A 22,977-nucleotide genomic window follows, 5' to 3' on the forward strand; every position below is an offset into this window, starting at 1 on the left:
TCACCCGACATGCTAGCCATCCTCTTGCTCTCCAGGGTGTCTTGCAGTTTCTGCACTAGTTTCTCAGTCTCACGGACCTCCCTCCATCTTTGAGCATCTCCAGGCTTGGTTCCTAGGACAGCCAGCAGCCTGCGTGGTTCACCTCCCTCTCAGGTATCTGAGTCTGCTTGTCTCCTGAGCATGATTACTTTTCTCGTCTTTATCTTTTTTCTCTCTCTCTCTTTATCTCTTGCTCAGTCTCTTTCTCCCTTAAGGCATTAAAGATGGAAAAATAATTACTTTGTGGTTTGAGGCAAAACTCAAGGATTCACTCCCTGGATTTGACTCATATGTTGACTGATTGCATGGCAGGCAAGTTTTTTCTAGAGTTATTCTGCAGCCTACTTAATTAATGCTCTGAAGACAGAAAAGCACTAGAAGATTATTGTTATGATTGGAAAAGTTATGATCTGACACTTATCAGGTATTTATTTCTGTAGTAGAATTTATTACCAGACTGGTGCCATTTATAACTTTAAACAAGTGTTTTTCAGGATGTAAGTATTATGGAAAGGAAACTGCTTTCTAAACGAGAACAAACTGATCACCTGCAAACTTCTCCCTCTTCAAAGTCTTCAAAGACAATTCCTTGAGACAAGCAGAAGGAGCCTCAGGGAAGGCCAGTTCAAGAAGGAAAACCATTTTTAATCGTGGAGTGGATATTGTGGCAGAAACAATATATACTACTTGAATTCTCTGATGCTCTTTAAATAGGCAGATAGAGGGCTGCAGCCTCCCAGCTTTCTTTTCTGCCACATCATGATCCCTGCCTATGTCTGGGTGCACATAGCTGTTTTCTAACAAATGCCCTGGCTTGAGTGCACTCCATGCGGACTTTTGGTCGGGTTGGTTTGGGGGCTACCCAAGCATCCAGAACCCTTGCATATTTTGGAGGAAACTCTCCCACTCCAGCCCACAGTGTGTATGTTGTGGGATGCAAGGCTGCCTATGGAAGCCGAAGGTTCCAGATACATGATCCAGGCTCGGATAGCTGGATGTGCCCACTTGGTACTTTCACTCATGAGTAAATGACTCAAAGATGAAGGGAGAGTTTAGAATTCACTGGTGACGCTGACACCAATGGATGCATGGCAGCAGGGTCTGGGGTGACCATATCTAATGGAAGTGGAGGGGGTGTTTCAGGGTGAGAACCCCAACAAGACCATTCCTGCTGCCTGATTGGTGCTATAATTTCCTGCAGCTTCATCTCCCTTGGCCCCCAAATGTCATCTGAGCCTGGTGACACAGGTTTGTGAGTCAACCGACAGGTCTTCTAATAAATTCTTTTTCTGCTTACGTTGGCCAGTTGATTTCTATTTTGTATACCCAAGAACCTCGCCTGACCCCACGTCCTCTTCCCTTCTCTGTCTACTTCACTCACACCCCACAGCTGTTTTGGAGCCTTGCTGTCCATAGACCTCTCCAGAATCTCTCTGCACACCTAGACCTCACCACTGTTTGTCTCTCTCCTTATCCCTCATTTTTTATCCCTTTGTTACCCAGATGAACATTGTCTGTCTCTTAGAAAGCTGTAATTCCTCGTCCCTGATGAAGGTGGTGTGGAGAGAGAGGAAAGACAAATGCAGGGTTCTATTTAGCAGTTACGGCAGAGAGATAAACTAAAACTGTGTACATTCACAAGCTAACTTTTTGGTCTGTAACATATGCTCCCAGTTAGGAGTTTTATTAAAATAGTTGTGAGTCACTTTGTCCACAAAAGGGCAGTTAAATCTAGAGGGACGGAAACAGTTGGTTAGTCCTGTTTGTCATGGCTTTTATCTTCAAGGCTGCTCAGTGGGGATCCAGAAATACCAGTTCTGAGGAGCAACGCTGCCCTGAAGTAACAGACAGGCTAACTTCTCAGTTCTCCAGGCTGCCCTGCGTGTGGCACAAAGAAGGAACTCAGTGCTGACGAAAATAAAGCACTAAAGGGTTGAAGACTGGTTCTCTGGGATCCACAGGGAGTCAGAGGAAGCTCATGGTTGGTGGAAAGATGTGGCTCTTTGAAACACTGAACAAAACCTGCCAACTTCGCAGTCGTACTTAGTGTCTCCCTGCTTGCTTGGCACGCACAGAAAAACGATGCCTGGACAATTCATGGGGGTAAAACAATAATAAAATATTCTCTTGTTTCAATTTTCAGTAATTGTAAGGGAGTTAGACATGAGGCTGTTAAATTGCATGGTCAAAAGACATGGCTGTGAAAGTATGACTGTGGTATTTTAAAATTATTTTTATTGTTATTGATAAGCATAACAAATGTGCTCTTGTGGGAGGGAGAATGGTTTAGTAAAAATATTCTCAGGAAATATCCTCAGGAACTTGAGTTACATTCCTTCCTTGTTTTGCTTCAAACTAGTTAAATAATTTCTTTTTTCCAAAAAATGTAGTTTATTATGCTATTTGCCAAGGTCAAATAGAAGGTGCTGGAGGTATAGACTGAACCTGCTGTTCACTTCATGAGCTTTGGGCTGGGAGAAAGGAGGTGACCATTTTTAGAGGAGATTTCCTTGCAAGCCTGTCACAGGCCTTCTCCTAGACCTGGGAGGAGGTAGGAGAGTGATGTATGGTTGTCAGGCAAGCTCGGTGAGGCATGCTAGATTTCCCAATGCCCAACAAACGAGGTGGTCGGTTTGAGCAAATGTAGGTTTATTAGCTCAGGTTGTGAGCATTTATTTACAAGACGAAATGGAGACATTCAGTGGATTCCAAGCAGGTGTTGACCAGTGTGTGTGTTAACTCAGGGGCACTGGCAATGTGGGGTGTGATCTCCTTGAAGACAAGGTGCATCTGCTCATTCAACGGACAGCAAACTTTCCCACCTGAGCCCTGAGCCAAGCTCTGGCTGCCCTCACCTATAACTGGCTTCCCAGTCTTCTAAGGTTCGTGTTGAGTGGCACCTTCCATCTGGCAAGGTGACCTCCTTGCTCTCTTCCCTGGCTTGACCACCTTGACCAAAAGGTCAAGGAAACTTCTGCCAGCTGATTGCCTCATCCTGCCACTGTGGCTCTTCAGGCTCTTCTTCCTCTCCTCCTGGGGGCCTGGGGACCACATTCTGGATTTCTTCTTGTGTCAGGCTCTTGCAACCTTTTGTTTTTGGACAAGTGATTTATTTCACTGGCTCTTAGTTTCCTCTTTTAAGTGAGAAGAGATTGGGTGACTTAAAGGCCCTTTGAGCTCTTAAGTTTAAAATACAATTACCCCTGTCTTATGGTTTCAAGGGATATTTTATATAAGTTTCTTTTAATGATGAAAACAGAACAAAAAAAGTCTCAAATACAAGTCCAATCAAATTTCTGTAGCTAAGCAGACTTGACAAAGACAACCTTGTTATCTTGAAAACCTTGAATACCTTGTTGACTTGAATAAAGGAAATGACTGCATGTGAAATCAACACGAATATACACTGACTGCCCCAAAAACGTGTGTTCTTCATCCTCCACCACAGATAACCAGGTGACCATCTCTCTAGTAACTCAAATTATTCATCATAGTTCTGAATCAGAAAGTAAGGAACAAAATTTATCTCCTTCGATGAAGAAGAGAGAATGTCTTTGCTGTTAGCAAACAACTAGAGAAGAACACCCAGAGAAGGAGAACCTTGGTGGCTGACCATGTTCATAAAAGATTTGAAAGACAAAAAGGATGGGAGAAGCAGAGAGACATAAGATACTCAGGAGAAAGGAGCAACAAGGAAATGGTAGAGATTAGAGGTGGTGGCAGCAGAAGGGAAAGTTAAGAATGGTGATAAGGACACTGAGCACCAAGTATGGAGCTGCTTCAAAGTCACTGGTCCAAAGCAGGCTATAAGTACAGACATGTACACAATACTGTGATGCTAAAAATATAGGGAGTTCTTTTCAGCAAATGGTGCTGAACAACTAAAGAGCATGTGCAAAAAAAAAAAAAAAAAAATCTAGACAGAGACCTTATACCTTCCACAAAAATTAACCCAAAATGGATTATATACCTAAATGTAAAATGCAAAATTATAAAACTTCCAGAAGATAACAGGAGAAAATCTAGGAGACCTTTGATTTGGCAACAACTTTTTAGCTACACCACCAAAAGAATGATCCATGAATAAAAAATTAAGTGGTACTTCATTAAAATTAAAAATGTTTGCTCTGTGTGAGACACTATGAAGAAAATGAAAACATAAGCTACAGACAGGGAGAAAATATTTGCCAGACATGTACCTGATAAAGGACTGGTATCCAAAATCTAAAGTAAACTCTTAAAACTCAACAATAAGAATCAAGCAACCCAATTTAAAAACAGGCAAAAGATCTAAACAGACACTTCACCAAAGAAAATATACAAATGGCAAACAGGCATATGAAAAGATGCTCAGCAGCATATGCCATTAGGGAACTTCAAATTAAAACAACAACGAGACGGATAAACACCTGTTAAAATGGCTAAAATCTAAAACACTGACAACAGAGTTTTTTGGTAGAGTCTTTAGGTTTTTCTATATTAAGATCATGTCATCTGCAAATAGGGACAATTTGACTTCCTCTTTTCCAATTTGATTGCCCTTTATTTCTTTCTCTTTGCCTGGTTGCTCTGGTAAATACTTCCAATACTATGTTAAATAGGAGTAGTGAGAGTAGATATCTTGTCGTGTTCCTGTTCTTAAAGGAAAAGCTTTCAGCTATTCCCCATAAAGGATGATATTGGTGTGGGTTTGTCATATTTGGCTTTCATTGTGTTGAGATAATTTCCTTCTATATCTAACTTGTTCAGAGTCTTTATCATGAAGTGATGTTGAATTTTGTCAAATGCTTTATCTGCATCTATTGAGATGATTATATGGTTTTCATCCTTGATTTTGTTGATGCGGGGTACCACATTTATTGACTTGAGTATGTTGAATCATTCTTGCATCCCTGGGATAAATCCCACTTGATCATGGTGAATAATCTTTTTGTGCTGTTGTATTCTGTTTGCTAACATTTTGTTAAGGATTTTTATGTCTACGTTCATCAAGGATATTGGCCTGTAGCTTTGTTTTTTTGTTGTATCTTTATCTTATTTTGGTATTAGGGTGATGCTGGCCACATAGAACGCATTTGGGAGAATGGCTTATGTTTCAATTTTTTGAAATAATTTGAAAAGGATTGGTATTAATTCTTCTTTGAAGGTGTGATAGAATTCAGCAGTGAAGCTGTCGAGTCCTGGGATTTTCTTTGTTGGGAGACTGCTGATTACTAATTCAATTTCATTGCTCGTTATTGGTCTGTTAGGTTTTCTGTTTCTTCTTGGCTCGGTCTTGGTAGCTTTTATGTGTCCAGAAATTTATCCTTTTCCTCCAAGTTTTCAAATTTGTTGGCGTGTAGTTGTTCATAACAGTCTCTCTTGATTCTTTGGATTTCTCTGCATCAGTTGTAATGTCTCCTTTTTCATCTCTGATTTTTGTTATTTGGGTCTTCTCCCTTCTTGTTTTAGTAAGCCTAGCTAACAGTTTGTCTATCTTTTGTTTATCTTCACACAAAAAAATCAATGTTTTGTTTCATTGATTTTTTTTGTATTTTTTTGGTGTCTATTTTATTTAGTTCTGCTCTGATCTTAATTATTTATTTCCATCTACTAATTTTGGGATTGGATTGTTCTTGTTTTTCTAATTCTTTGAGGTATAACATTAGGTTGTTCACTTGGACTCTTTCTATTCTTTTGAAGTAAGCATTTACTGCAATAAACTTCCCTCTTAGCACTGCTTTTGCAGTATTTCACAGGTTTTGGTATGATGTGTGTTTATTTCATTAGTTTCAAGAAATTCTTTGATTTCCTGTTTAATTTCTTCTTTGGTCCATTGGTTATTCAAGAACATGTTGTTTAATTTCTATGTATTTGTGTAGTTTCCAATTTTGTTTTTTATTGATTTCTAGTTTTAATCTGTTGTGGTCTGAAAAGATATTTGAAATGATTTCAATTAGAAAAACATTCTGTGGAGACTGATTTGTGACCTAACATGCAGTCTATCCAGGAAGTGTTCCATGTGCTGATGAGAAGAATGCATATTCTGTAGTTGTTGTTTGAAATGTTTGTAGATGTCTCCAGGTCCAATTGGTCTAAAGTATAGTTTAAATCCTGTGTTTCTTTGTTGATTTGTTGCCTAGATGATCTGTCCAGTGCTGAGAGAGGGGTGTAAAGTCCCCAGCTATTATTGTTTTGGGGTCTATCTCTTTCTCTAGGTCGAACAGTGTTTGCTTTATATATCTGGGTGCTTTTCAATGTTTGGTATGTATATATTGATGATTGTTATATCTTCTTGTTGCATAGATCCCTTTATTATTATATACTAACCTTCTTTGTCTCTTTACAGTTTTTGGTTTAAAGTTTATTTTATCTAATATGAGAATATTTATTCCTTCTCATTTTGGGTTTCCATTTGCATGGTATATCTTTTTCCATCCCTTCGCTATTAGTCTGTGTGTGTTTTTACAGTGGAGTTGATTTTCTTGAAGGCAGCATATAGCTGGGTCTAGTTTTTTAATCCATTTAATCATTTTAAGTCTTTTGAGTGGGGGATTCAATCCATTCATATTTAAGGTTTTTATTGAAAGGTATTTTCTTACTCCTTTAATTTTACTGATTTTTGTATGGTTGTTTTAAATATCTTTTGTCCTTTCTTTCCCTTTTATTCTCTTTGGTGTTTGTTGGTTTTTTGAGGTGTTAAGATATAGTTTCTTTCTCTTTCTCATTTGCATATCTGCTTTACCAGTGGGTTTTGTTCTTTCTCATGTATTTCTGGTGGTGATTATTATTTTTGGATTCCAGATTCAGGACTCCCTTGAGGATTTCTTGTAGGGCTGGTTGTGTGGAGTTTAACTTCTGAAGCTTTTATTTGTCTAGGAAATGTACTGTTTCTCTCTTATTTCTGAAGGATAGCCTTGCTGGGTATAGTATTCTTGGTTGGCAGTTTTTTTCTTTTAGTACTTTGAATATATCATCTTATTGTCTTCTGACTTGTAAGGTTTCTGCTGAGAAATCTGCTTTTAGTCTGATGGGGACTCTCTTATTTGTGCTCATGTTCTAGGGTTATATAGGGTATGTTTTCTAGAGTGCTCCTCACACTTGGCTTCAGGCTTGTCCTTGTCAAGGGATCTGTGGGCCTTTGTGGTGAGGATGGGGATTGGAGTGGGTCTTCTGCCTACATTTTTGCCATGAGGGAAAATTCCTCCTGTGCTGATCCAGGTGGTAGAGACATGGTGGCTGAAGCCATGTGCCTCTCTCTCCTCTCTGTGCCACCATCCTGGCCTTTGGTGCTCCACAGGGATCTCACCAGTCTTCTGCTGCATTCTCACACTCTCCCACTGATGCCTCTGTCAATATTTAGCTGTCTTTCAGTTATTGTGGTCCTTTTCTGTGGTAAGAACATGCCCTGGGCACCTCTAGTTTGCCATCTTGTCCCATCTCCCCTCACCAACAGTTTCTTACAATGCTAAACATAGTCTACGGTATGAGCCACTAAGCACACTCCCAGGTATTTGCCCAAATGAGTTGAAAAGTCATGTGCACACAAAATTTACAGCATATTTATTCATAATTGCCATAAATTGGAAGCAACAAAGATGCTTTAAGTAGGGGAATGGATAAACACACTGTGGTAATCCGGGCAATGGAATATTATTCAGCACTAAAAAGAAATGAGCTACCAAGCCATGAAAAGACATAGAGGAAACTTAAAAGCACATTGCTAAGTAAAAAAGCAAGTCTGAAAAGGCTACATGGTGTATGATTCCAACTGTAGGGGAGGCAAAACTACCACTTCTCTCTTAGGGTCCTGGCTGGATCTGAAAATTAAATTGAGATAAGATAGATTAACAGGAAAAAAGCATAAAAAGTTAATATAAGTTTTACATGACACAGAGCCCTCATGAGGAAATGACCCAAAGATGCAGTTAGACTTGAACATATATACGAATTAGAAAAAGAGTAGTAAATTGTGAAAATGTGATGAGGCAAAGGGGCTTGGGCTAAGGTAGTTAATGGGGTGGAGAAGTAGCAAGGAAGAAAAGGCTAGTCTAAAAATGTTTGTTTGTACAGATTTTCTTCTGCCTCAACTTCCTGTCTTTGATGATCAGAACAGGTGAGAGCAATCTTCTCTCATCTGCTGTTTTTCAAGTGCATTTAACTCAAAATAGTCAATAGGCCAGAGTAGCATATTTTAAGGTAGAATTGTCTGAACTCCTTTACAACTTACATGACACTCTGGAAAAGACAAAACTATAGAGACAGTAAAAATATCAGTGGTTGCCAGTGATTAAAGGGATGAGAAGGAAGGATGAATTGGTGAAACGCAGGGGCTTTTGTGGGGAAGAAATTATGCTGTACAATACCATAATGGTGGGCACATATCATTATGCATTTCTCAAAACCCATAGAACAGTGCAACACTAAGAGTGAACCCTAATGTTAATTATGGACTTTAGTTAATAATAAATACAATAATGCATCAATATTCCTTCATCATTAGTGGACACAATTATTCAAGATGTTAATAACAGGTAAGCTGTGTGAAGGTGGGAGTGGGGAAAAGGTATCAGTGAGAATGGAAATGACGTAAAAAACTTTTGCATCCTGGGTTAGGCAGAGGGAGGGGCAAACTTTTATTTATCCTTTTGAAGGTCCAAGGTATCATTAAGTACCCTGGATAGCCAGAAAATGCTTTTACTATGAGCAACATATTACTTGATGATGCTAGGTAAACTTCAACTGTGCCTCTACTTTCAGAAGTAAAGTGTTTTATTGAAACACTTAGAGTCTAATCAAAACACAGGTGATCACTTCTAAATAAATCAATACTTTTATAATTACATATTGACACCCCGGCCGGCCTTGAAATCAACTGTAGAAGGCTGGGTCCAAAAGAAAGTTCTTTATGGTTTGAGAACTAACTCCTTAAAATCTTTTCAGTGGTCCAAATAGAAAATTTTCCGGTCTTTGGGAACTATGACTGGGAAGTAGATTATTAGGGCTTTCTTGTCAGGAAAGAAAGTTTGTATTTAACTTTCTCTGGACACATTTTTAAATATAAGACACCACCTTCAAACCAACTTCACTATTCTCATTCAACCCATTAAACAATTCCCTGTTCAATCTTGTGGAAAACTAGTATCTCTGTGTCCTTCCTACTAATAGCAAAATCAACTTCTTTGGCTATTATCGTCATTTCAAATGAAGTGAAGAAGTGAGAATTCAAAGTAAGGAATTGCTTCAGCAAATAAATATTAACATCTATAGCCTTTAATGTATAACTTACATTTGCTACATAATACTAAGTTTTGCTTTTCCCTCTCTGAGAATGGAACACTATCTTTTAACGTGCAAATCAACTGCTTCTCCTGTATAAGAAATTTTTACACATGCCCTTAGAAACTTGTTATTTATGAAATTCAGAGGATCTTAGACCTAGAATTTGATAGTTTGCAATGTTGTTCTTATTGCTGACTTCAGTTTTTAAGCAAAATACAGGCCCTCAGGCGTTTTTTTTTTTTTTTTTTTTTGGCTAGTATAGTCAACTAATATGCCAAGAAAACCTCAAAATCTCCATTTTTGAAATATCCAAGAAAAGGGAAAAAAACAATGATTATAAATTGCATGTTTTTCTTTTTAGCAAAATAGAAAAGACTGATTGTTATCATCTGGCAGACCCATGATATGTTCAATATTTTCCTTTGCATATAAGCAGAAAGGATGGTGCGGCTCCAATTCAAATAGCTCGTTAGCTGTGCCTTTGAATCATTAATGCACCATCTTGGTGTGTTGACATAGAACTTCCGTTAGCTCCAGAGTTAAACAATGTTGAAAGAACTTGCTAATATACTCTGGGGTGCTGCCCAGCAACATGTAATAATATTAACAGTGTGTGGTTAGTTCTATTTGAAAAGAAGAATGAAATGCTGGCATCTTCTAGCAACAAAGAAATTTTAAGGTATCGTAAGTATCTGCAAGTCCCTTGGTCTTTTAGATTCAGATTCACAGTGAGAAATGACAGAAGATACTTCAAGCAACAAGTTGAAACCAAAGCAAGAAAGGCTGAAAGGCTAAAAATCTCTACACATTGTATCAGATGCTTAAAATGCCCTCTCAGAAGGGACCATCACAGCAGTAAAAATAAAACAAAATGACAACCCTCCAAAACCAAACCCAACATGACAGCAAGTGCATTGACATGGCATTCAGCAGAAATACCAACAGGAAAATCAACAACAGTAAAAATAAAAGCAGTATCAGAAGACAAGTTCAGTACATGTGGCAGGGATGTAGGGAAAAAACAAAACAAAAACACTTCCAAGCAGTGAAGAGCTCTTATGTAAATTTTCTCAAAAGGGAAAAAAAAATTAGTTTTTCAGAAACAGTAAAGTTTTCATTTGTTTGCTTTTATAAGACAAAGAGTTAGAAATGTTCTTTTTGGCAAGAAGTTTATCTTATTTGTCTATAGTTTTTTAAAAAAGATAATCAGACACATGGTAAAAATATATCACAACACTGAGTAAAGAAAAAATGCAATCCTCTCATCTTATCAGTAGGGAAAATAAAACTCAGGAATGTAACAGGATTTAATGAAGATCCACAGGTAGTCGAAAGAATAAAAACACACGTCTCTGAGTACCCCAACCCAGGCTCTTCCTCAACGCTGCTCTGCTTCTTAGTTTTTTACTGTCCTTGCCTAGGTAAGTATAACATCCTTATTGTGAAATTTTTAGTAAAAAGAAAAGAGCATTAAAAATCTCCCATAATCTCACTATCCACAGATAATGCAAAGTTTATCATATTCTGCTAATGAAAAATTATGTAATAAAAAATACCCTGAAAACTCCACAGTAGTCCACGACTTAAAATGAATAAAATTGTGCACCTGAAATCAGACACTCAAGAATCCTTTCCTCAGCTATCACTGATATAATTTGTTTCACTAATCTGGCTTTCCAGTTTTCTCATGAAACAAAAAATTATGTGCTTATTCCTTTAACCTCAAATTGAAAACTGGTAAGTATTATACTTATTCAGTGGTCGAGGGGCAGATCCGTCTGGGGCCCAACAGATAACTTGGATGATAACTGATGTAATCTTCTATTGTGATTACTTAAAAGCTATTTAAATATCATTATTTGACTAGTAATAGAGAAGGGAGAGAAGAAACGTAGTTTCTGGGTTAAGATGAGAGAGAGATTCTTAATATACACACCACACACGTGGAGTATGACTAATTTTTAAGGAAAAAAAATCTTATAATACAGATAATAACAGGTTATTTATAACAAGATTTTTTTTAATGTTAAAAAAGTTTAGTTTTTTAAAAAATGGATGATAGATTTAAATCACTGTGGTATTTAGATTCCATTGTATACAATTAGAGGAGTGATGAAACACATATTAAAATGTCACAATTTACAATATACTGGAAATCACATTCTTCACAACTGTTTAAACCTATGATGTGCAATTTTTAGATGTCATCTTTAAAATGTGCAAGGGGAGACAAGTTTTTCCAAGGGGTATGCTTTCAGATTTTGAAGACTACTGCTCTAGAGCAGGAGTTCTTAACATCTCATGGGCTTCAGGGAGTCAACTTTGCTAGCTGTGTGACACTGGAAAAGTGTCTTAAATTCAGCTCAATCTTCTTATCTGCAAAGTGGGAATAGTAATACCCTATTCTTAGTGGTTGTCAAACTTTAACAGACTGCTAGGCTTCCACCCCTAGAGTTTTCTGATTCAGTAGGTCTTGGGGCTAGGCCCTAAAAGTTGTATTTCTAACAAGTTTCCAGTGATGCTAATGCTGCTGGTCCAGAGACCATATTCTGAGACCCTTTGGCCTATCTCATAAAGTCATTGTGAGGATTAAAAAAGTTAGTACATAAAGTGCTTAGAACCGCACTGGTACATAAGGGGCTAATATGTATTAGCCAGTATCATTGACTAGGGATTCACTGTAACAGAAAATTCTACTCCAGTGGATTAAGCAGAAAGTAGTTAATATTCTCATTTAACGAGAGGTCCCAAGGTAAGTCATCCAGGGCTGACACCACTGTTCCAGAATGTCATCAGGTTCCCAACCTCCTTCTGTCTTCCTGCTCAATCTTTGTTCCATGACTTTCATCATCAGGGACACATAATAGCTGCTGTTCCTCTAGAAATTCTGTCTGCTATTGCTATACACTTTAGACAAGGCCATCAGGCTATTTCTCAGTCCCGCATCTGTTCATAATCCTGCTATCTGGGAATTCTCTCTGTTTCACCTCGTCCACCTAGGACTCCATTCTGATGTTTGCTGCTGCATTGCTGGTATCCTGATCTCTCTTCCTGGGCAAAGCAGAACATCCACAAGGCTGGGCTGCTTCTGAATGGATCTTACTGCTAGAGTGTTGAGGTCAGTGCTATCTGCTCCGGGGTCAGATGAATCTCTACAGAGTCGTCAACTTTATTCCTTTCCAAAAGTCCCACAGATTCTGCTGGGGTCTGGAGGAGAAATGCTGATGCTTGGGTGCCTTCATCTTCTCCGGATTTTTGCAATCTGTTTCTTCTGAGCAAGAATGTGTGCCTGGGGGCCAACTTCCGTTCCAGATGTAGGTTTCTCAACATTTCCCCAAGTCCCACCTGCATCAGGTTGGAGGCTCTAAGGCCTGGCCTTTTTCGATCCTCCTCTAAGCACCTGGTGGTCCTGCTTGGGACCAGGAGCTCAAGGCATTCATAACAATATTATAATGTAGATAAAAGCAAAGAGTAATTGGATCAAATAAGAATCTATGAGTCGGAATTCCAAACAAGATGGCAGAATAGATAGCCCCCAGTGTCACCCTCTCCAACAATCAACCAATTTACAACTATTAAAAAACAACAACTGCTAAGCTGGGGCTGTTAGAGCTCAGGGGAAGAGGAAGAGAGACCTACGGAATTCATGAAGGCAGGAGAAGCCACGATGAAAGAAAGAAAGGACCACTTCGACTGTTTTGAGCCCTAACCACTTCAAGGCTGGTCCTGGTAAGCACACGGGGCAAGAGATGGTAAAAGCCACTGCTGTGCCCTTTGTATGAAGTTGCTTGGAGGCTGCAGGGGAAAAGAGGGCCTTGGTGGCCAGCAAGACCACTAACAAGGTTCCAGTTTACCCACATAGGAGTGAGGGGCCACAGACAACTGAAAAATGGAGTCACTCAGAGGTTGGCGAGTCATTGCAAGGGACTGGCACACAGCCTGTCCCATGGGAAGTGTTTGCAGTGAGTAGAGGTGGAGAGAAGGGCCGACTGGGGGAACACTGGGACACAGCACGGATAGCTGATCTGCCCACCAATTAGTGCAGGCCCACTAAGCATAGGCTGGTCAGGAGTAAGAACTGCAGGGGTGCAGTTTGCTGAAAAGACTCAGGCCCAAACCAGAGTTTCCATACAACCCAAATGTACCAGACCTCACAAGACCTGGAAGTACTTACAAGGTCAACAGTTAAAACCTGAGCTTCACAGAAAGGCTTACCCAAGAAATCAGCAGCAAAGCAACAATCTAGCTCAACCACAAGGCTCAAGGATCAAGGACTGGTCCCCAAAGCAAGTTTTCCTCCATTTTAGAAGTAAGAAGATAACAATAAATTAGTTCCACTGCAGAGTTTAAGAGGGGGGTGGGGGTGGGGCAGCTAATAATCCACCACTGAACCGAAAGAAAACACAAAACATCCACGGATCAGAGACAAAGTTCTGATATTAACCAGTAGAGGTCTAACACCACAAAACAACACCTATAACACCTAGAAGGACTGGAAGTCCCCCAGGCTCCCAAGCCAGGATGGGGAGAGGGCTGAGGGCCAAGGGCCTCAGCCATGTCCACCCGACCTCTGCATCCAGCCCAGCAACGACTACCAGGCTGCTGCTGGAAGTGTCCAGGGCTCCCTTGCCAGAATGAGGGGGGTGCCAAGGGCATCAACCATGCCCCTTCCCTCCTTCCTTCTCCTCCTACCCTGTCCCCCTTCCCTTTTTCCTCTCTCCCTTCCCCCCAATTGCTCTACAACATCTTATGATGTAAAAAAAAAAAAAAAAATTAATAAGAAAGAAAGAATCTATGAGTCCATAATGATATAAATAAATAGGAGAGAAGAAAATGCTCTTACAGTAAAATGTTAGCTGATAAATGTAGAAGAAACAATGAATCAGGAAATCACTAGATGGAAATCATGGTAATATCTGATTCACGCAAGAATAATCAATGGATGTTAAAACTAGTGGTTGAAAGTTTGATGAGGCACAAGATACTGACAAAATGTTAATAACTGGGAATATGAGAGAAGAGCATACTGGAATTCTTTATACTGTTCTAACTTATCTGTGTGTTTGAGATTATTTCCAAATTAAAAGTTACAGAAAAAGAAGCAATGGGTAGAGGATTCTGGGAAGATGGTATCAATGGCAGCATAGATTTTGAATCTCTCTGAATATCCCCTGTGAAACAGAGCAACTGGAATAGCAGAACCAAAATTTCATGGAGAACATCTACCAAAAAAACCCTAAGTAATAAATGTATTTCAACAAACCCCAAAATGAGAGTGGGTGGGAACAAATTATAAGACGAGCAATAGACAAGGGTCAAAGTTGAACTTCATACAAAGTCACCATTAAGTAGAAGAGAATAAGAAACAGAAAACATCGTTTCTGACAAAAAAAACATATGCCAGAAAGTCACGCCTATAAAATAGATGAAAATTATAGCTTAAAATTTTTAAATGAGTTTTAAAATTATAGAAATTGTAAAAACTATGAAAGAACAACACAAATCAGAATTTTCAAAATTCAGAAATGAGATGACTGGAGAAAACAAAGATTTAGAAAAAGAAGTGCCAGAACTCAGAAAAACATTAAAAATAAACTTAAAACTTATTTTATATATGAATATCAAATCTGAAGAAGCACAAGAATATAATAAACACCTTGATAATGTCTTAGGAATAGAATGTGGAAAGGAGGAAAAAATTCAGGTAGGAAACAAAGACAAAAGTAAGAATAATTCTAGAAAAATTGATAGTTACAGAAAACAACAAAGAAGGGTCAACATAAGTATAAAGAAAATTCCTAAAGAAGATAATTAAGAACTAGAATAAACTGAGCCTAAAAACTCCAATTTAAGAAAAAATTTCCTGAATTAAAATTGAAGCTACATACTGAGTTACACCACATACCTGGGAAAAATGGACTTACTAGATATAGTCTGGTAAAACTATTGGATTTTAAAGGAAAAAGGAAAAAAATCTTTCAGGATTCCAGGCAGAAAAATCAAGTCACTTATAAGAGACAGAAAATCAGTTTGTCATCACTTTTGCCAGAAGATAAAGAGGTACTGTGTTTAAAACTCAAAGGAAAAAATGTGAGCCAAGGATTTTATATTCAGCCAAGCAGGCTTTCAACTACAAAAGCTGCAGACAAACTTATGAACTTAAAAGAACTAAGGGAATATTGTTCCTATGAGTCCTTTCTAAGTTACTTCCTGGAGAGTAAGATTTAGACAATCAAAATGACTGGAGGACATTAACATAAGTACTAGAACTTTAAGTATATACATGTACCTATAGAACTAAGACTAAATATTGGTTATAATTGCTCTGCCAGTGCAGATACAACTGACCAAAAGTGGGAGGTGAATGGGGAGAATATACGATAGAATAAGTTCATTGATTTCTTTATAAGTATTAACCAGGTGTTAAAAGTCGGGGGTTAAAGAAAAGGGGGGAGAAGAAGCTATCAGCTAATTTCAATATTGCTCATCGTTGAGAACTAACAGACAACAGATGAGAATAAAGGAGACTAAGGGCATTATATAAATGTATTAGTAAAAAGGAAACCATTAGAATAAAAGTACAGGGTCGGCCCCGTGGCTCACTCGGGAGAGTGCGGCGCTGGGAGCACAGCGGCGCTCCTGCCGCGGGTTCGGATCCTATATAGGGATGGCTGGTGCGCTCACTGGCTGAGCGCGGTGCAGACCACAATGTGCAGAGGGTTGCAATCCCCTTACCACTCAGGAAAAAAAAAAAAAAAAAAAAAAGCGAGCCCTAAAATTTAGAAGTTAAAATGTAACAAATGAATCTAACAAATTGATAGCATAACTACACTGAAAGAAACTATGTTGCATTACTTTGAAGCACAGTAATTTGACTCAACGCCCATGATGAAATATATTCTAAGTTAAAAGGAACCGTAAAAATAAATCTTAAACTGTTTCCAGTAATCTTACTGTTGATGGTAATGTTAGTATTGTTATCTAAAATGGTTGTGCATATATTTGTGATAAAGCAAATGAGTAATTATGTTGATCTAGGTGAGAACCAGGATTTTTGGCATGAGAGAAAGGAAATATACATGTAATATCAATGAGGTTAAGTTAAAAACCCTATACTTCTGAGTGTGAATTGAAAGTAAAAGTATGAACTCATGATATAAAGTATTCCTTAGCTCTGTCCACTGAAAAGCCTTAGAAAAAAATTACCAATCCGTTAGCAATAAGGGCTTCTGGTTCCCAAAATGTGGTCCTTAAAAACTATTTCTCACTCAAAGGAACCTGACCTTCCCGGAGAAATGGCTGATTGCAGGTTGGGGACAGGAATAACTATTGATGCGAGAAAGCAAGGAAGCTGTAAGAGAGTACTTGGGTTTTATCAAAAGAATTCAGAGGCCAACTTGAATTGTCTTTCACTGGCCAAAAAGGAACAATTTGAACTTAAATAAGGGTAATAACTGCAAAGGATAGAGATACACAAATATATTTATATCCATAAGCTCATGATTATACTAAATAAAATCTCATTGATCATTATTATAGGATGCTAGGAGAACAACTTATTATTTTGAAAATTGGTAAATAAAGATAAAAAATGAAGCATTTTCATGTGTCCTTCACAAACAGTACCTTAATGTAACCAAATAGCTGGTGAGACATTTCTCATTACAGAAGTATTCCAGATCATAAAATGAAAAATAAATGATAGAATTAAAATATCATCATCTTACTGCTCCGAATGAGTTCATGAAACTCGTCAATGATGATCAATGGTGCCTAATCATCAAAAAAGGAGACAGCCAGACATAACGTATCTCCTGGGGAACCACCTCTGACGTAGTCTTGCCAAAAAAGAAATCAGACATATCTTTCTATATCTGAAATGCATTTTCCCTTTTTTTTTGCCTATAGAAATTCTACTTATCTATTATGACCTTTTCAAGCCTCATTTCCTCTAACAAAGCTATGTGTGGACATATGACTTCTTTAAAGTTTCATACTTGGAGCAGTGCTGTCCAATAAAAATAAAATGTGAGCTATATATGTGTTTTAAAATTTTCTAGTAGCTACATTAAAAAAGTAAAAAGAAACAGGTGAAGTAAATTTTATGAATATCATTTATTTAATCTAGTGTATCTGAAAATATTATCATTTAAACACATAATAAAAATATTAATGACACATTTTACTTTATTTTTTTAGTAAGTTCCTCAAAATCTGGTGTGTATTCTACACTTAACACAGTACATCTCAATCCAGAATAGTCACATGTCAAGTCCTCGATAGCCACATGTGGACAGTGGTTACCACACTGGACAGCAGACTTACAGGATCCATTATACAATTTAGCACAGGATGATCAGGTCTGAGCAGGCAGAAGGCAGGTCTTCCATAATATCAGACCCATAACTGGAGTAATGTCAACCTCTAAACACCCTATGACAAACTGAGGTCCTCTTTTCAGAGCCACAGAAAAAATGTGGGAGGTGACTGCTATGGACTGAACGTGTTCCCCCAAATTCATACGTTGAAACCTAATCCCCAGTATGATGGTATTTGGAAATGGGGCCTTTGGGAGGTGGTTAGATTGAGGGTGGAGCCTTCATGGTCAGACTGGTGCCCTTATAAAAAGAAACTTGAGAGATCTTGCCACTCTCTCTGCTCTCTTGGCCATATGAGGGCACAGTGGGAAGGTACAAGCCAGAAAGTAGGTCCTCACCAGACATTGGATCTGCTTATGGTGTTCTGTTATAGCAACCAAAATGGACTGAGACAATGACCAATCATCCAGATATTGTGCTAATGAGATGATTCTTTCCTTTGACGAGTGCTAGTCCAGTTCAGTAAGAGGCCGTGGGAGGACAGCAGGGGATATTCTTGGCCTCAGTACACAAAAAGCAAGCATTCCCTATGCAAGATGGGAGAACTGAGGCTATCACATCAAAGTTTTTAGTTCTTCTATGGAGCTAGTAATGTATATCACGAGAAGTTACCACTGGAGTGTCCAGATATGTATTTCATTGCTCATGAGGACTGGGTAGGCTTTTTGAATCTAGATCCAAGAGACTGATAACCGGTTCTAGATATAAAATTACTGGTTGATATTAATAAGGCCAAGGATTGTTCCTTGGGCATAGAAAACTGTAGTATATGTTATTAAAAGATAAATATCTCAGTTTAATAAACAACATAAGAGAAATATTTTGGGGGAAACATTTCAAATTAAAAAATCTATGGCAAGCAATGAATTCTGTTACTGAAACCCTCAGAGAAGACAGCCTGTTGCACAGTGGTTAGATTTTTATTTAATGGGTTCTTATTGTCATCTAGCTCAAATAGAAACATCTGATTATTGCTGCCACCTGTCCCTACAAGGGTATTCTCATTTCCTGGTAAACCTGTGTTTGTGCCCTCTGTCCCAGTCAAACATGTCTCTGGCTACTTTCCCAACAAGGTGATTTCCTTCTAGTTTAGCTGAGCCCTGTGGTTATAGAACACCCTGTTTGCACAGTGTGGCCAACTCCCCTCAAAGGGAGTCTCCAGGTAATTCCTCTCCGGAGAAATGAACTGAACCATGATCTTGTCTAACCTGTACCTTTGATCATTATTTTCATTATTCTTCTTTAAACCAGGCATGCCATTATTTCAGTGATTTTTTTTTTAATGGAAACTTCATATTTATATTACTCTATGCCTGGGAGGCATATGAGACTTTTCGTGGTGCTGAGTGTAGCAAACTAGCAAGACACGAGTGAGCTTGGGATACACAGTTCTCTGGGACAGTGTTTGGGATGGGAGATGCAGTGGCTCTCGGGAAAGATTAGGAGCAATGACTCCCACAAGGGCTTCCTCCATTCACCAAAGCCTAAACTTAGCATAGACTTTCTCCTCCAAGGCAAAAGGAAAACAATGGCAAGCAACAATGGCTTGAAAAGAAAGGAAAAAAAGATGTGAGCTCAAAAAACTAGACTTTTTCCCCCCAACCCAAATTCTTTGTTGCACTCAAGAGGGGTGACAGAAATGGCCCTGTATGGGAGGGAGCCTTGCCTGACCAAGACTTTGTTCAGGTTAGAGGAAAAACAGTCATGTCCAAGCTTCTGCTTTGGAGATCATAGATCTGAGATCATAGACCTTTATTTAGCAGAGCTACTTAGTGAGTTTGGGGTTGGCAATGGAGGCATAAGTTGCTCAACATGGGAGAGTAACAAAAGTTTAGAGGGTAGAGGCCAGCATTTGGGGGTGGGAGTGAGGATATGACCAAGAAGATGGTGACAAACCAGGGCCTGAAAGAGAGGCTACTACCTTGAAATCCTCCCCAGTCCTGCTTCTGGGGGGATAGCTGGTAAATTGTCAGAATAGTGTTGCCTAGATTTCTGATTTAATCTATCACATATCCTGTGCTATGTTGTAATTCCCTTATGTTATTCCAAACCATCAGGAAAATTCTGCTAGATTCAACAGCCTTGTGTTCATGGTATTGGAAGGAGGGGCTGCTGGTATCCAACTAGAGCAAAAAGGACCAAGAAGAGAGAAAGCCATCGATAGAAACTGTGAGTAATGGTTTGCACAGACAGATCAGGAAAATGCCATCTCCGGAAAAACCAACAGGGATATTGGCTGGAGGGAGTGGAGGGCAATTTCCCATAGTAAGTAGGTTGAGAGTTCCACTATCTTATGTACGTATTAAAGATCGGTTCCAGAAAGCTGTAAGATTTGAGGACGTCTGGCTTCTATAGATGCAGGCTGGCATCCAAATAATTAAAATACGTGTTATTTGCCAGTCCCATGGTTCCCAACTTTTTATTTCTCAGATTACTAACATTTTAGTGAAAATTCTAGGGACTGCTTGGGCTCGTCAACTTTTTGTTGTATTATGCAAAGATTTAAAATCTAATTATCACCATTGTTTCATAAAATGAAGGACATTTTGACATACACACAGGCACAATCGGCACAGTAGAGAAGGCATAATAGAATAATTTTTAAAATTTTTGTTTTTCTGGAAAACAAAATTTGTTTTATGAAACAAATTGTTTTTATCTGAAATTACCCCACATAAATTGAAAACAGTATGTATTTCATTTTACTTAACTTTACCTAAAGATTCTTTAACCTTTTTCTTCACTTATTTATTCATTTTTGCAAAAACATTTATAAACCTTTTATATGCCATGCACTGTGCTAGGTGTTGGGATACAGAGATGAATGTGACTGTGCCCCTGCCCTCAATATCTCCAGGTTTACTAGGAAAGTCAAGTGGGCAATCTGAGCTGCAAACAGTGTAACCTGTGCTCTAGTGGAGGGACTCACACAATACTAAGAGGCAAAAGGCACGGGCAACATTTCAAAAGCAGTCTATTTCTAAGCAGAACTGAAAGAAATACCAAAGCCTGACGTCAGGGTTTACTTTACACATGTCATTTTAGTTTCCTTACCAATGATTTAGGGGGAACTTGACACTACACCCCAGAGATCATGGGGTTTTTCAGACTTATATCTGTTTCCAGCCAATCACAGGGCTAGGAACACATCTTGTGTGTAATATGTCAGTCAGCTAGTGAGTACCCCACATCGGAGAGGAAGAGGTAGGTGATGTGGGGTTTGAGAAACAAAAACTGCCCCCTCCCACTTGTCTACAATGGAATGGCTCTCCACACAGCCACTCTGCTCAATAAAGGACATGCATCTGAAGGTTACCTGAGGAAGGGGCAGGGTGAGAGCTGTGCTGCCATGGTGACAGCACCATAGGATTTGGTGCCAGACTGGAGATGGGGCACTCTGGGCACTTTCTCAGGGCACACAGCTGGAAGATATCTGGGAGTAATGACAGGCACATTGGTCCCTCCCACTCAGTACACACCTATCTCACTATATGAAGCTATGAGGTTTTCCAGTTCTGATCCTGAGTGAGAATCAGAGGGAGGCATATGTGGTATCCCAATCGTCTGGTTGGAATTTCCCGAGGAAGTAGGGAATACAGGCATGGTAAGGGATACATAAGCACATTCATATTGAAAAAGATCCACAGGCAGGTACACTGGGGCGTTCCCCCCCCCCTTTTTCTTTTTTGTGCTCCAGAGAGTACCATATTAGAGGAAAAAAGCGAACTGCTGTATATGCGTTTGCTTGCATTATATAATCAGAGTTTATATGTCAAACGGATAGTTACTGAATAGTCCCCCCCTTGTCTCACCTCAATTCTTGTCAGAAATAGGTCTAAAACTTTCACATAATTATTTACCCTTATTTAAAATCAAAATCTCCATAGATCAGCTGATGGCTGCAGTTCCAATGTCTTTGATCGAGTCTACTGGCTTCTCTGAAGCACATGTGTGACAACGATACAGAAACGCAGGAAATGACTACTGAATACTCAGAGGTTCTGTAGCTTCCGTCCATTCCTCACATGATTTCCATTTTAGATTTTGAGCAGCTCTCCCTCCCCATGCGCTATGAAATAGAAAGGTCTGGCTGAATGGTCCAAATGAAATAAGGTTCCTTCACCGCACGGGATTAGAAACAGAGGAGTGGTCCTCTCCCCCTCCCCCTGCCCCTTGCAGCCCTAGAAATCGTGACTTTTGCAGAAAAAAGCCCAAGCAGGGAGTCTGGACCCGCAGACGGTGCGGGGAACTAGCGCCTCTGCAAAGCCCAGAAATGCCAGCGACAGGCCGGCGGAGGCGCGAGGTACAGCGGAGTTGTCCCTGAGGCTGATTGCGACAGCTCCAGCAGGACAGCGATTGCTTCGGAAGGAAGAGGCAATGAGGGTCCCTCCCGTCCTTCAGGTCTCCCGAGATCGATTCCCAGTGGCACCCAAAGCAGGGATGGGGCTCCGAAATCCGGCAAGTTCTAGGAATGGAGCGAGGGGAGCTAGGGTCTTACCTGGCCGGGCTGGCTGGTGTAGTTGAAGGAGTAGATGTTCTCGGTGCTCGGGCTCACCACCCCGCTGTAGACGTGATCGAAATCGGCGCCCCTGGCAGGGTCGCTGGGCTCGCGGCGCGGCGCGGGAGTCTGAGTCGGGGGCTTTGAGGGGTGCCCGGGCGCCGCCGCCCGCAGGAGCCAGGGCAGCGCGCAGAGCAACGCAAGCCGCGGGCAGCCGTGCATGGTGGGCGCCGCGCCCCGGCCGCGAAGCAGAGCCACGCTGGGGAGGGGGCGAGTGCAGGAGCTGGTCCTTCCAGAGCCTGGTGCAGGGCCGGGCGCCGGCTTTCTCGCAGCGCGGCGATGCCTGGTAAGCCCCGCCGGCGTGTGCTGGTAGCGCGCTGGCGAAGGGCCGATCAAATATTGATGCTGCTGCCTGGGGTCTCCTAGGGAGGTCACGGGTAGAAAGTAGGGGGGACGGGAGATGTGGGGGCTGGCAGTTGCTGCTTTCTTCTCCAGCTTCTAAGTCCCACCTTTCTCATCACCGAGAATCCCCCATGTGCCCAGCCAGAATTTCGGCCGATCTCTTCTTCTTTCTGAACCTTAACAATAAAAGCATTGGAAATATTAAAAAGAAATATGCACTAGTCTCGAAGAATTAACCTGACCAGCTATCGAGGAGGAAATTCAGTCCGTTTCAAGTAAATGTGCTTCCTGACCGCAGGCGAAGAAATAGAAAGCAAAAGAGCCTGTTCCCCAAGAGGGTGCACGAGTTTGCTTTTCCAGGCTGCTACCTGCAGAGAACTCTTGCCCGTCTGAACATCG

General features: G+C 40.0%; 1 protein-coding gene across 6 annotated transcripts in view; it reads right to left on the minus strand.

The window, feature by feature from the left end:
• Nucleotides 1–22,401, minus strand: part of SIDT1 (SID1 transmembrane family member 1) — a 100,857-nt gene extending 78,456 nt beyond the window's left edge. For 5 of the 6 annotated variants that reach the window (XM_063078875.1, XM_063078868.1, XM_063078844.1 and 2 more), the window contains exon 1: nt 22,177–22,398. In XM_063078875.1, coding sequence (XP_062934945.1) covers nt 22,177–22,398 — 222 coding nt within the window. Of the gene's footprint in view, nt 1–22,176 lie in introns of all 6 variants that reach the window. The other variant, XM_063078885.1, reaches the window with a different exon arrangement.
• Nucleotides 22,402–22,977: the final 576 nt, after the last annotated feature.

Source organism: Cynocephalus volans, chromosome 1 (genome assembly GCF_027409185.1).
Source record: "Cynocephalus volans isolate mCynVol1 chromosome 1, mCynVol1.pri, whole genome shotgun sequence".
NCBI lineage: Eukaryota > Metazoa > Chordata > Mammalia > Dermoptera > Cynocephalidae > Cynocephalus > Cynocephalus volans.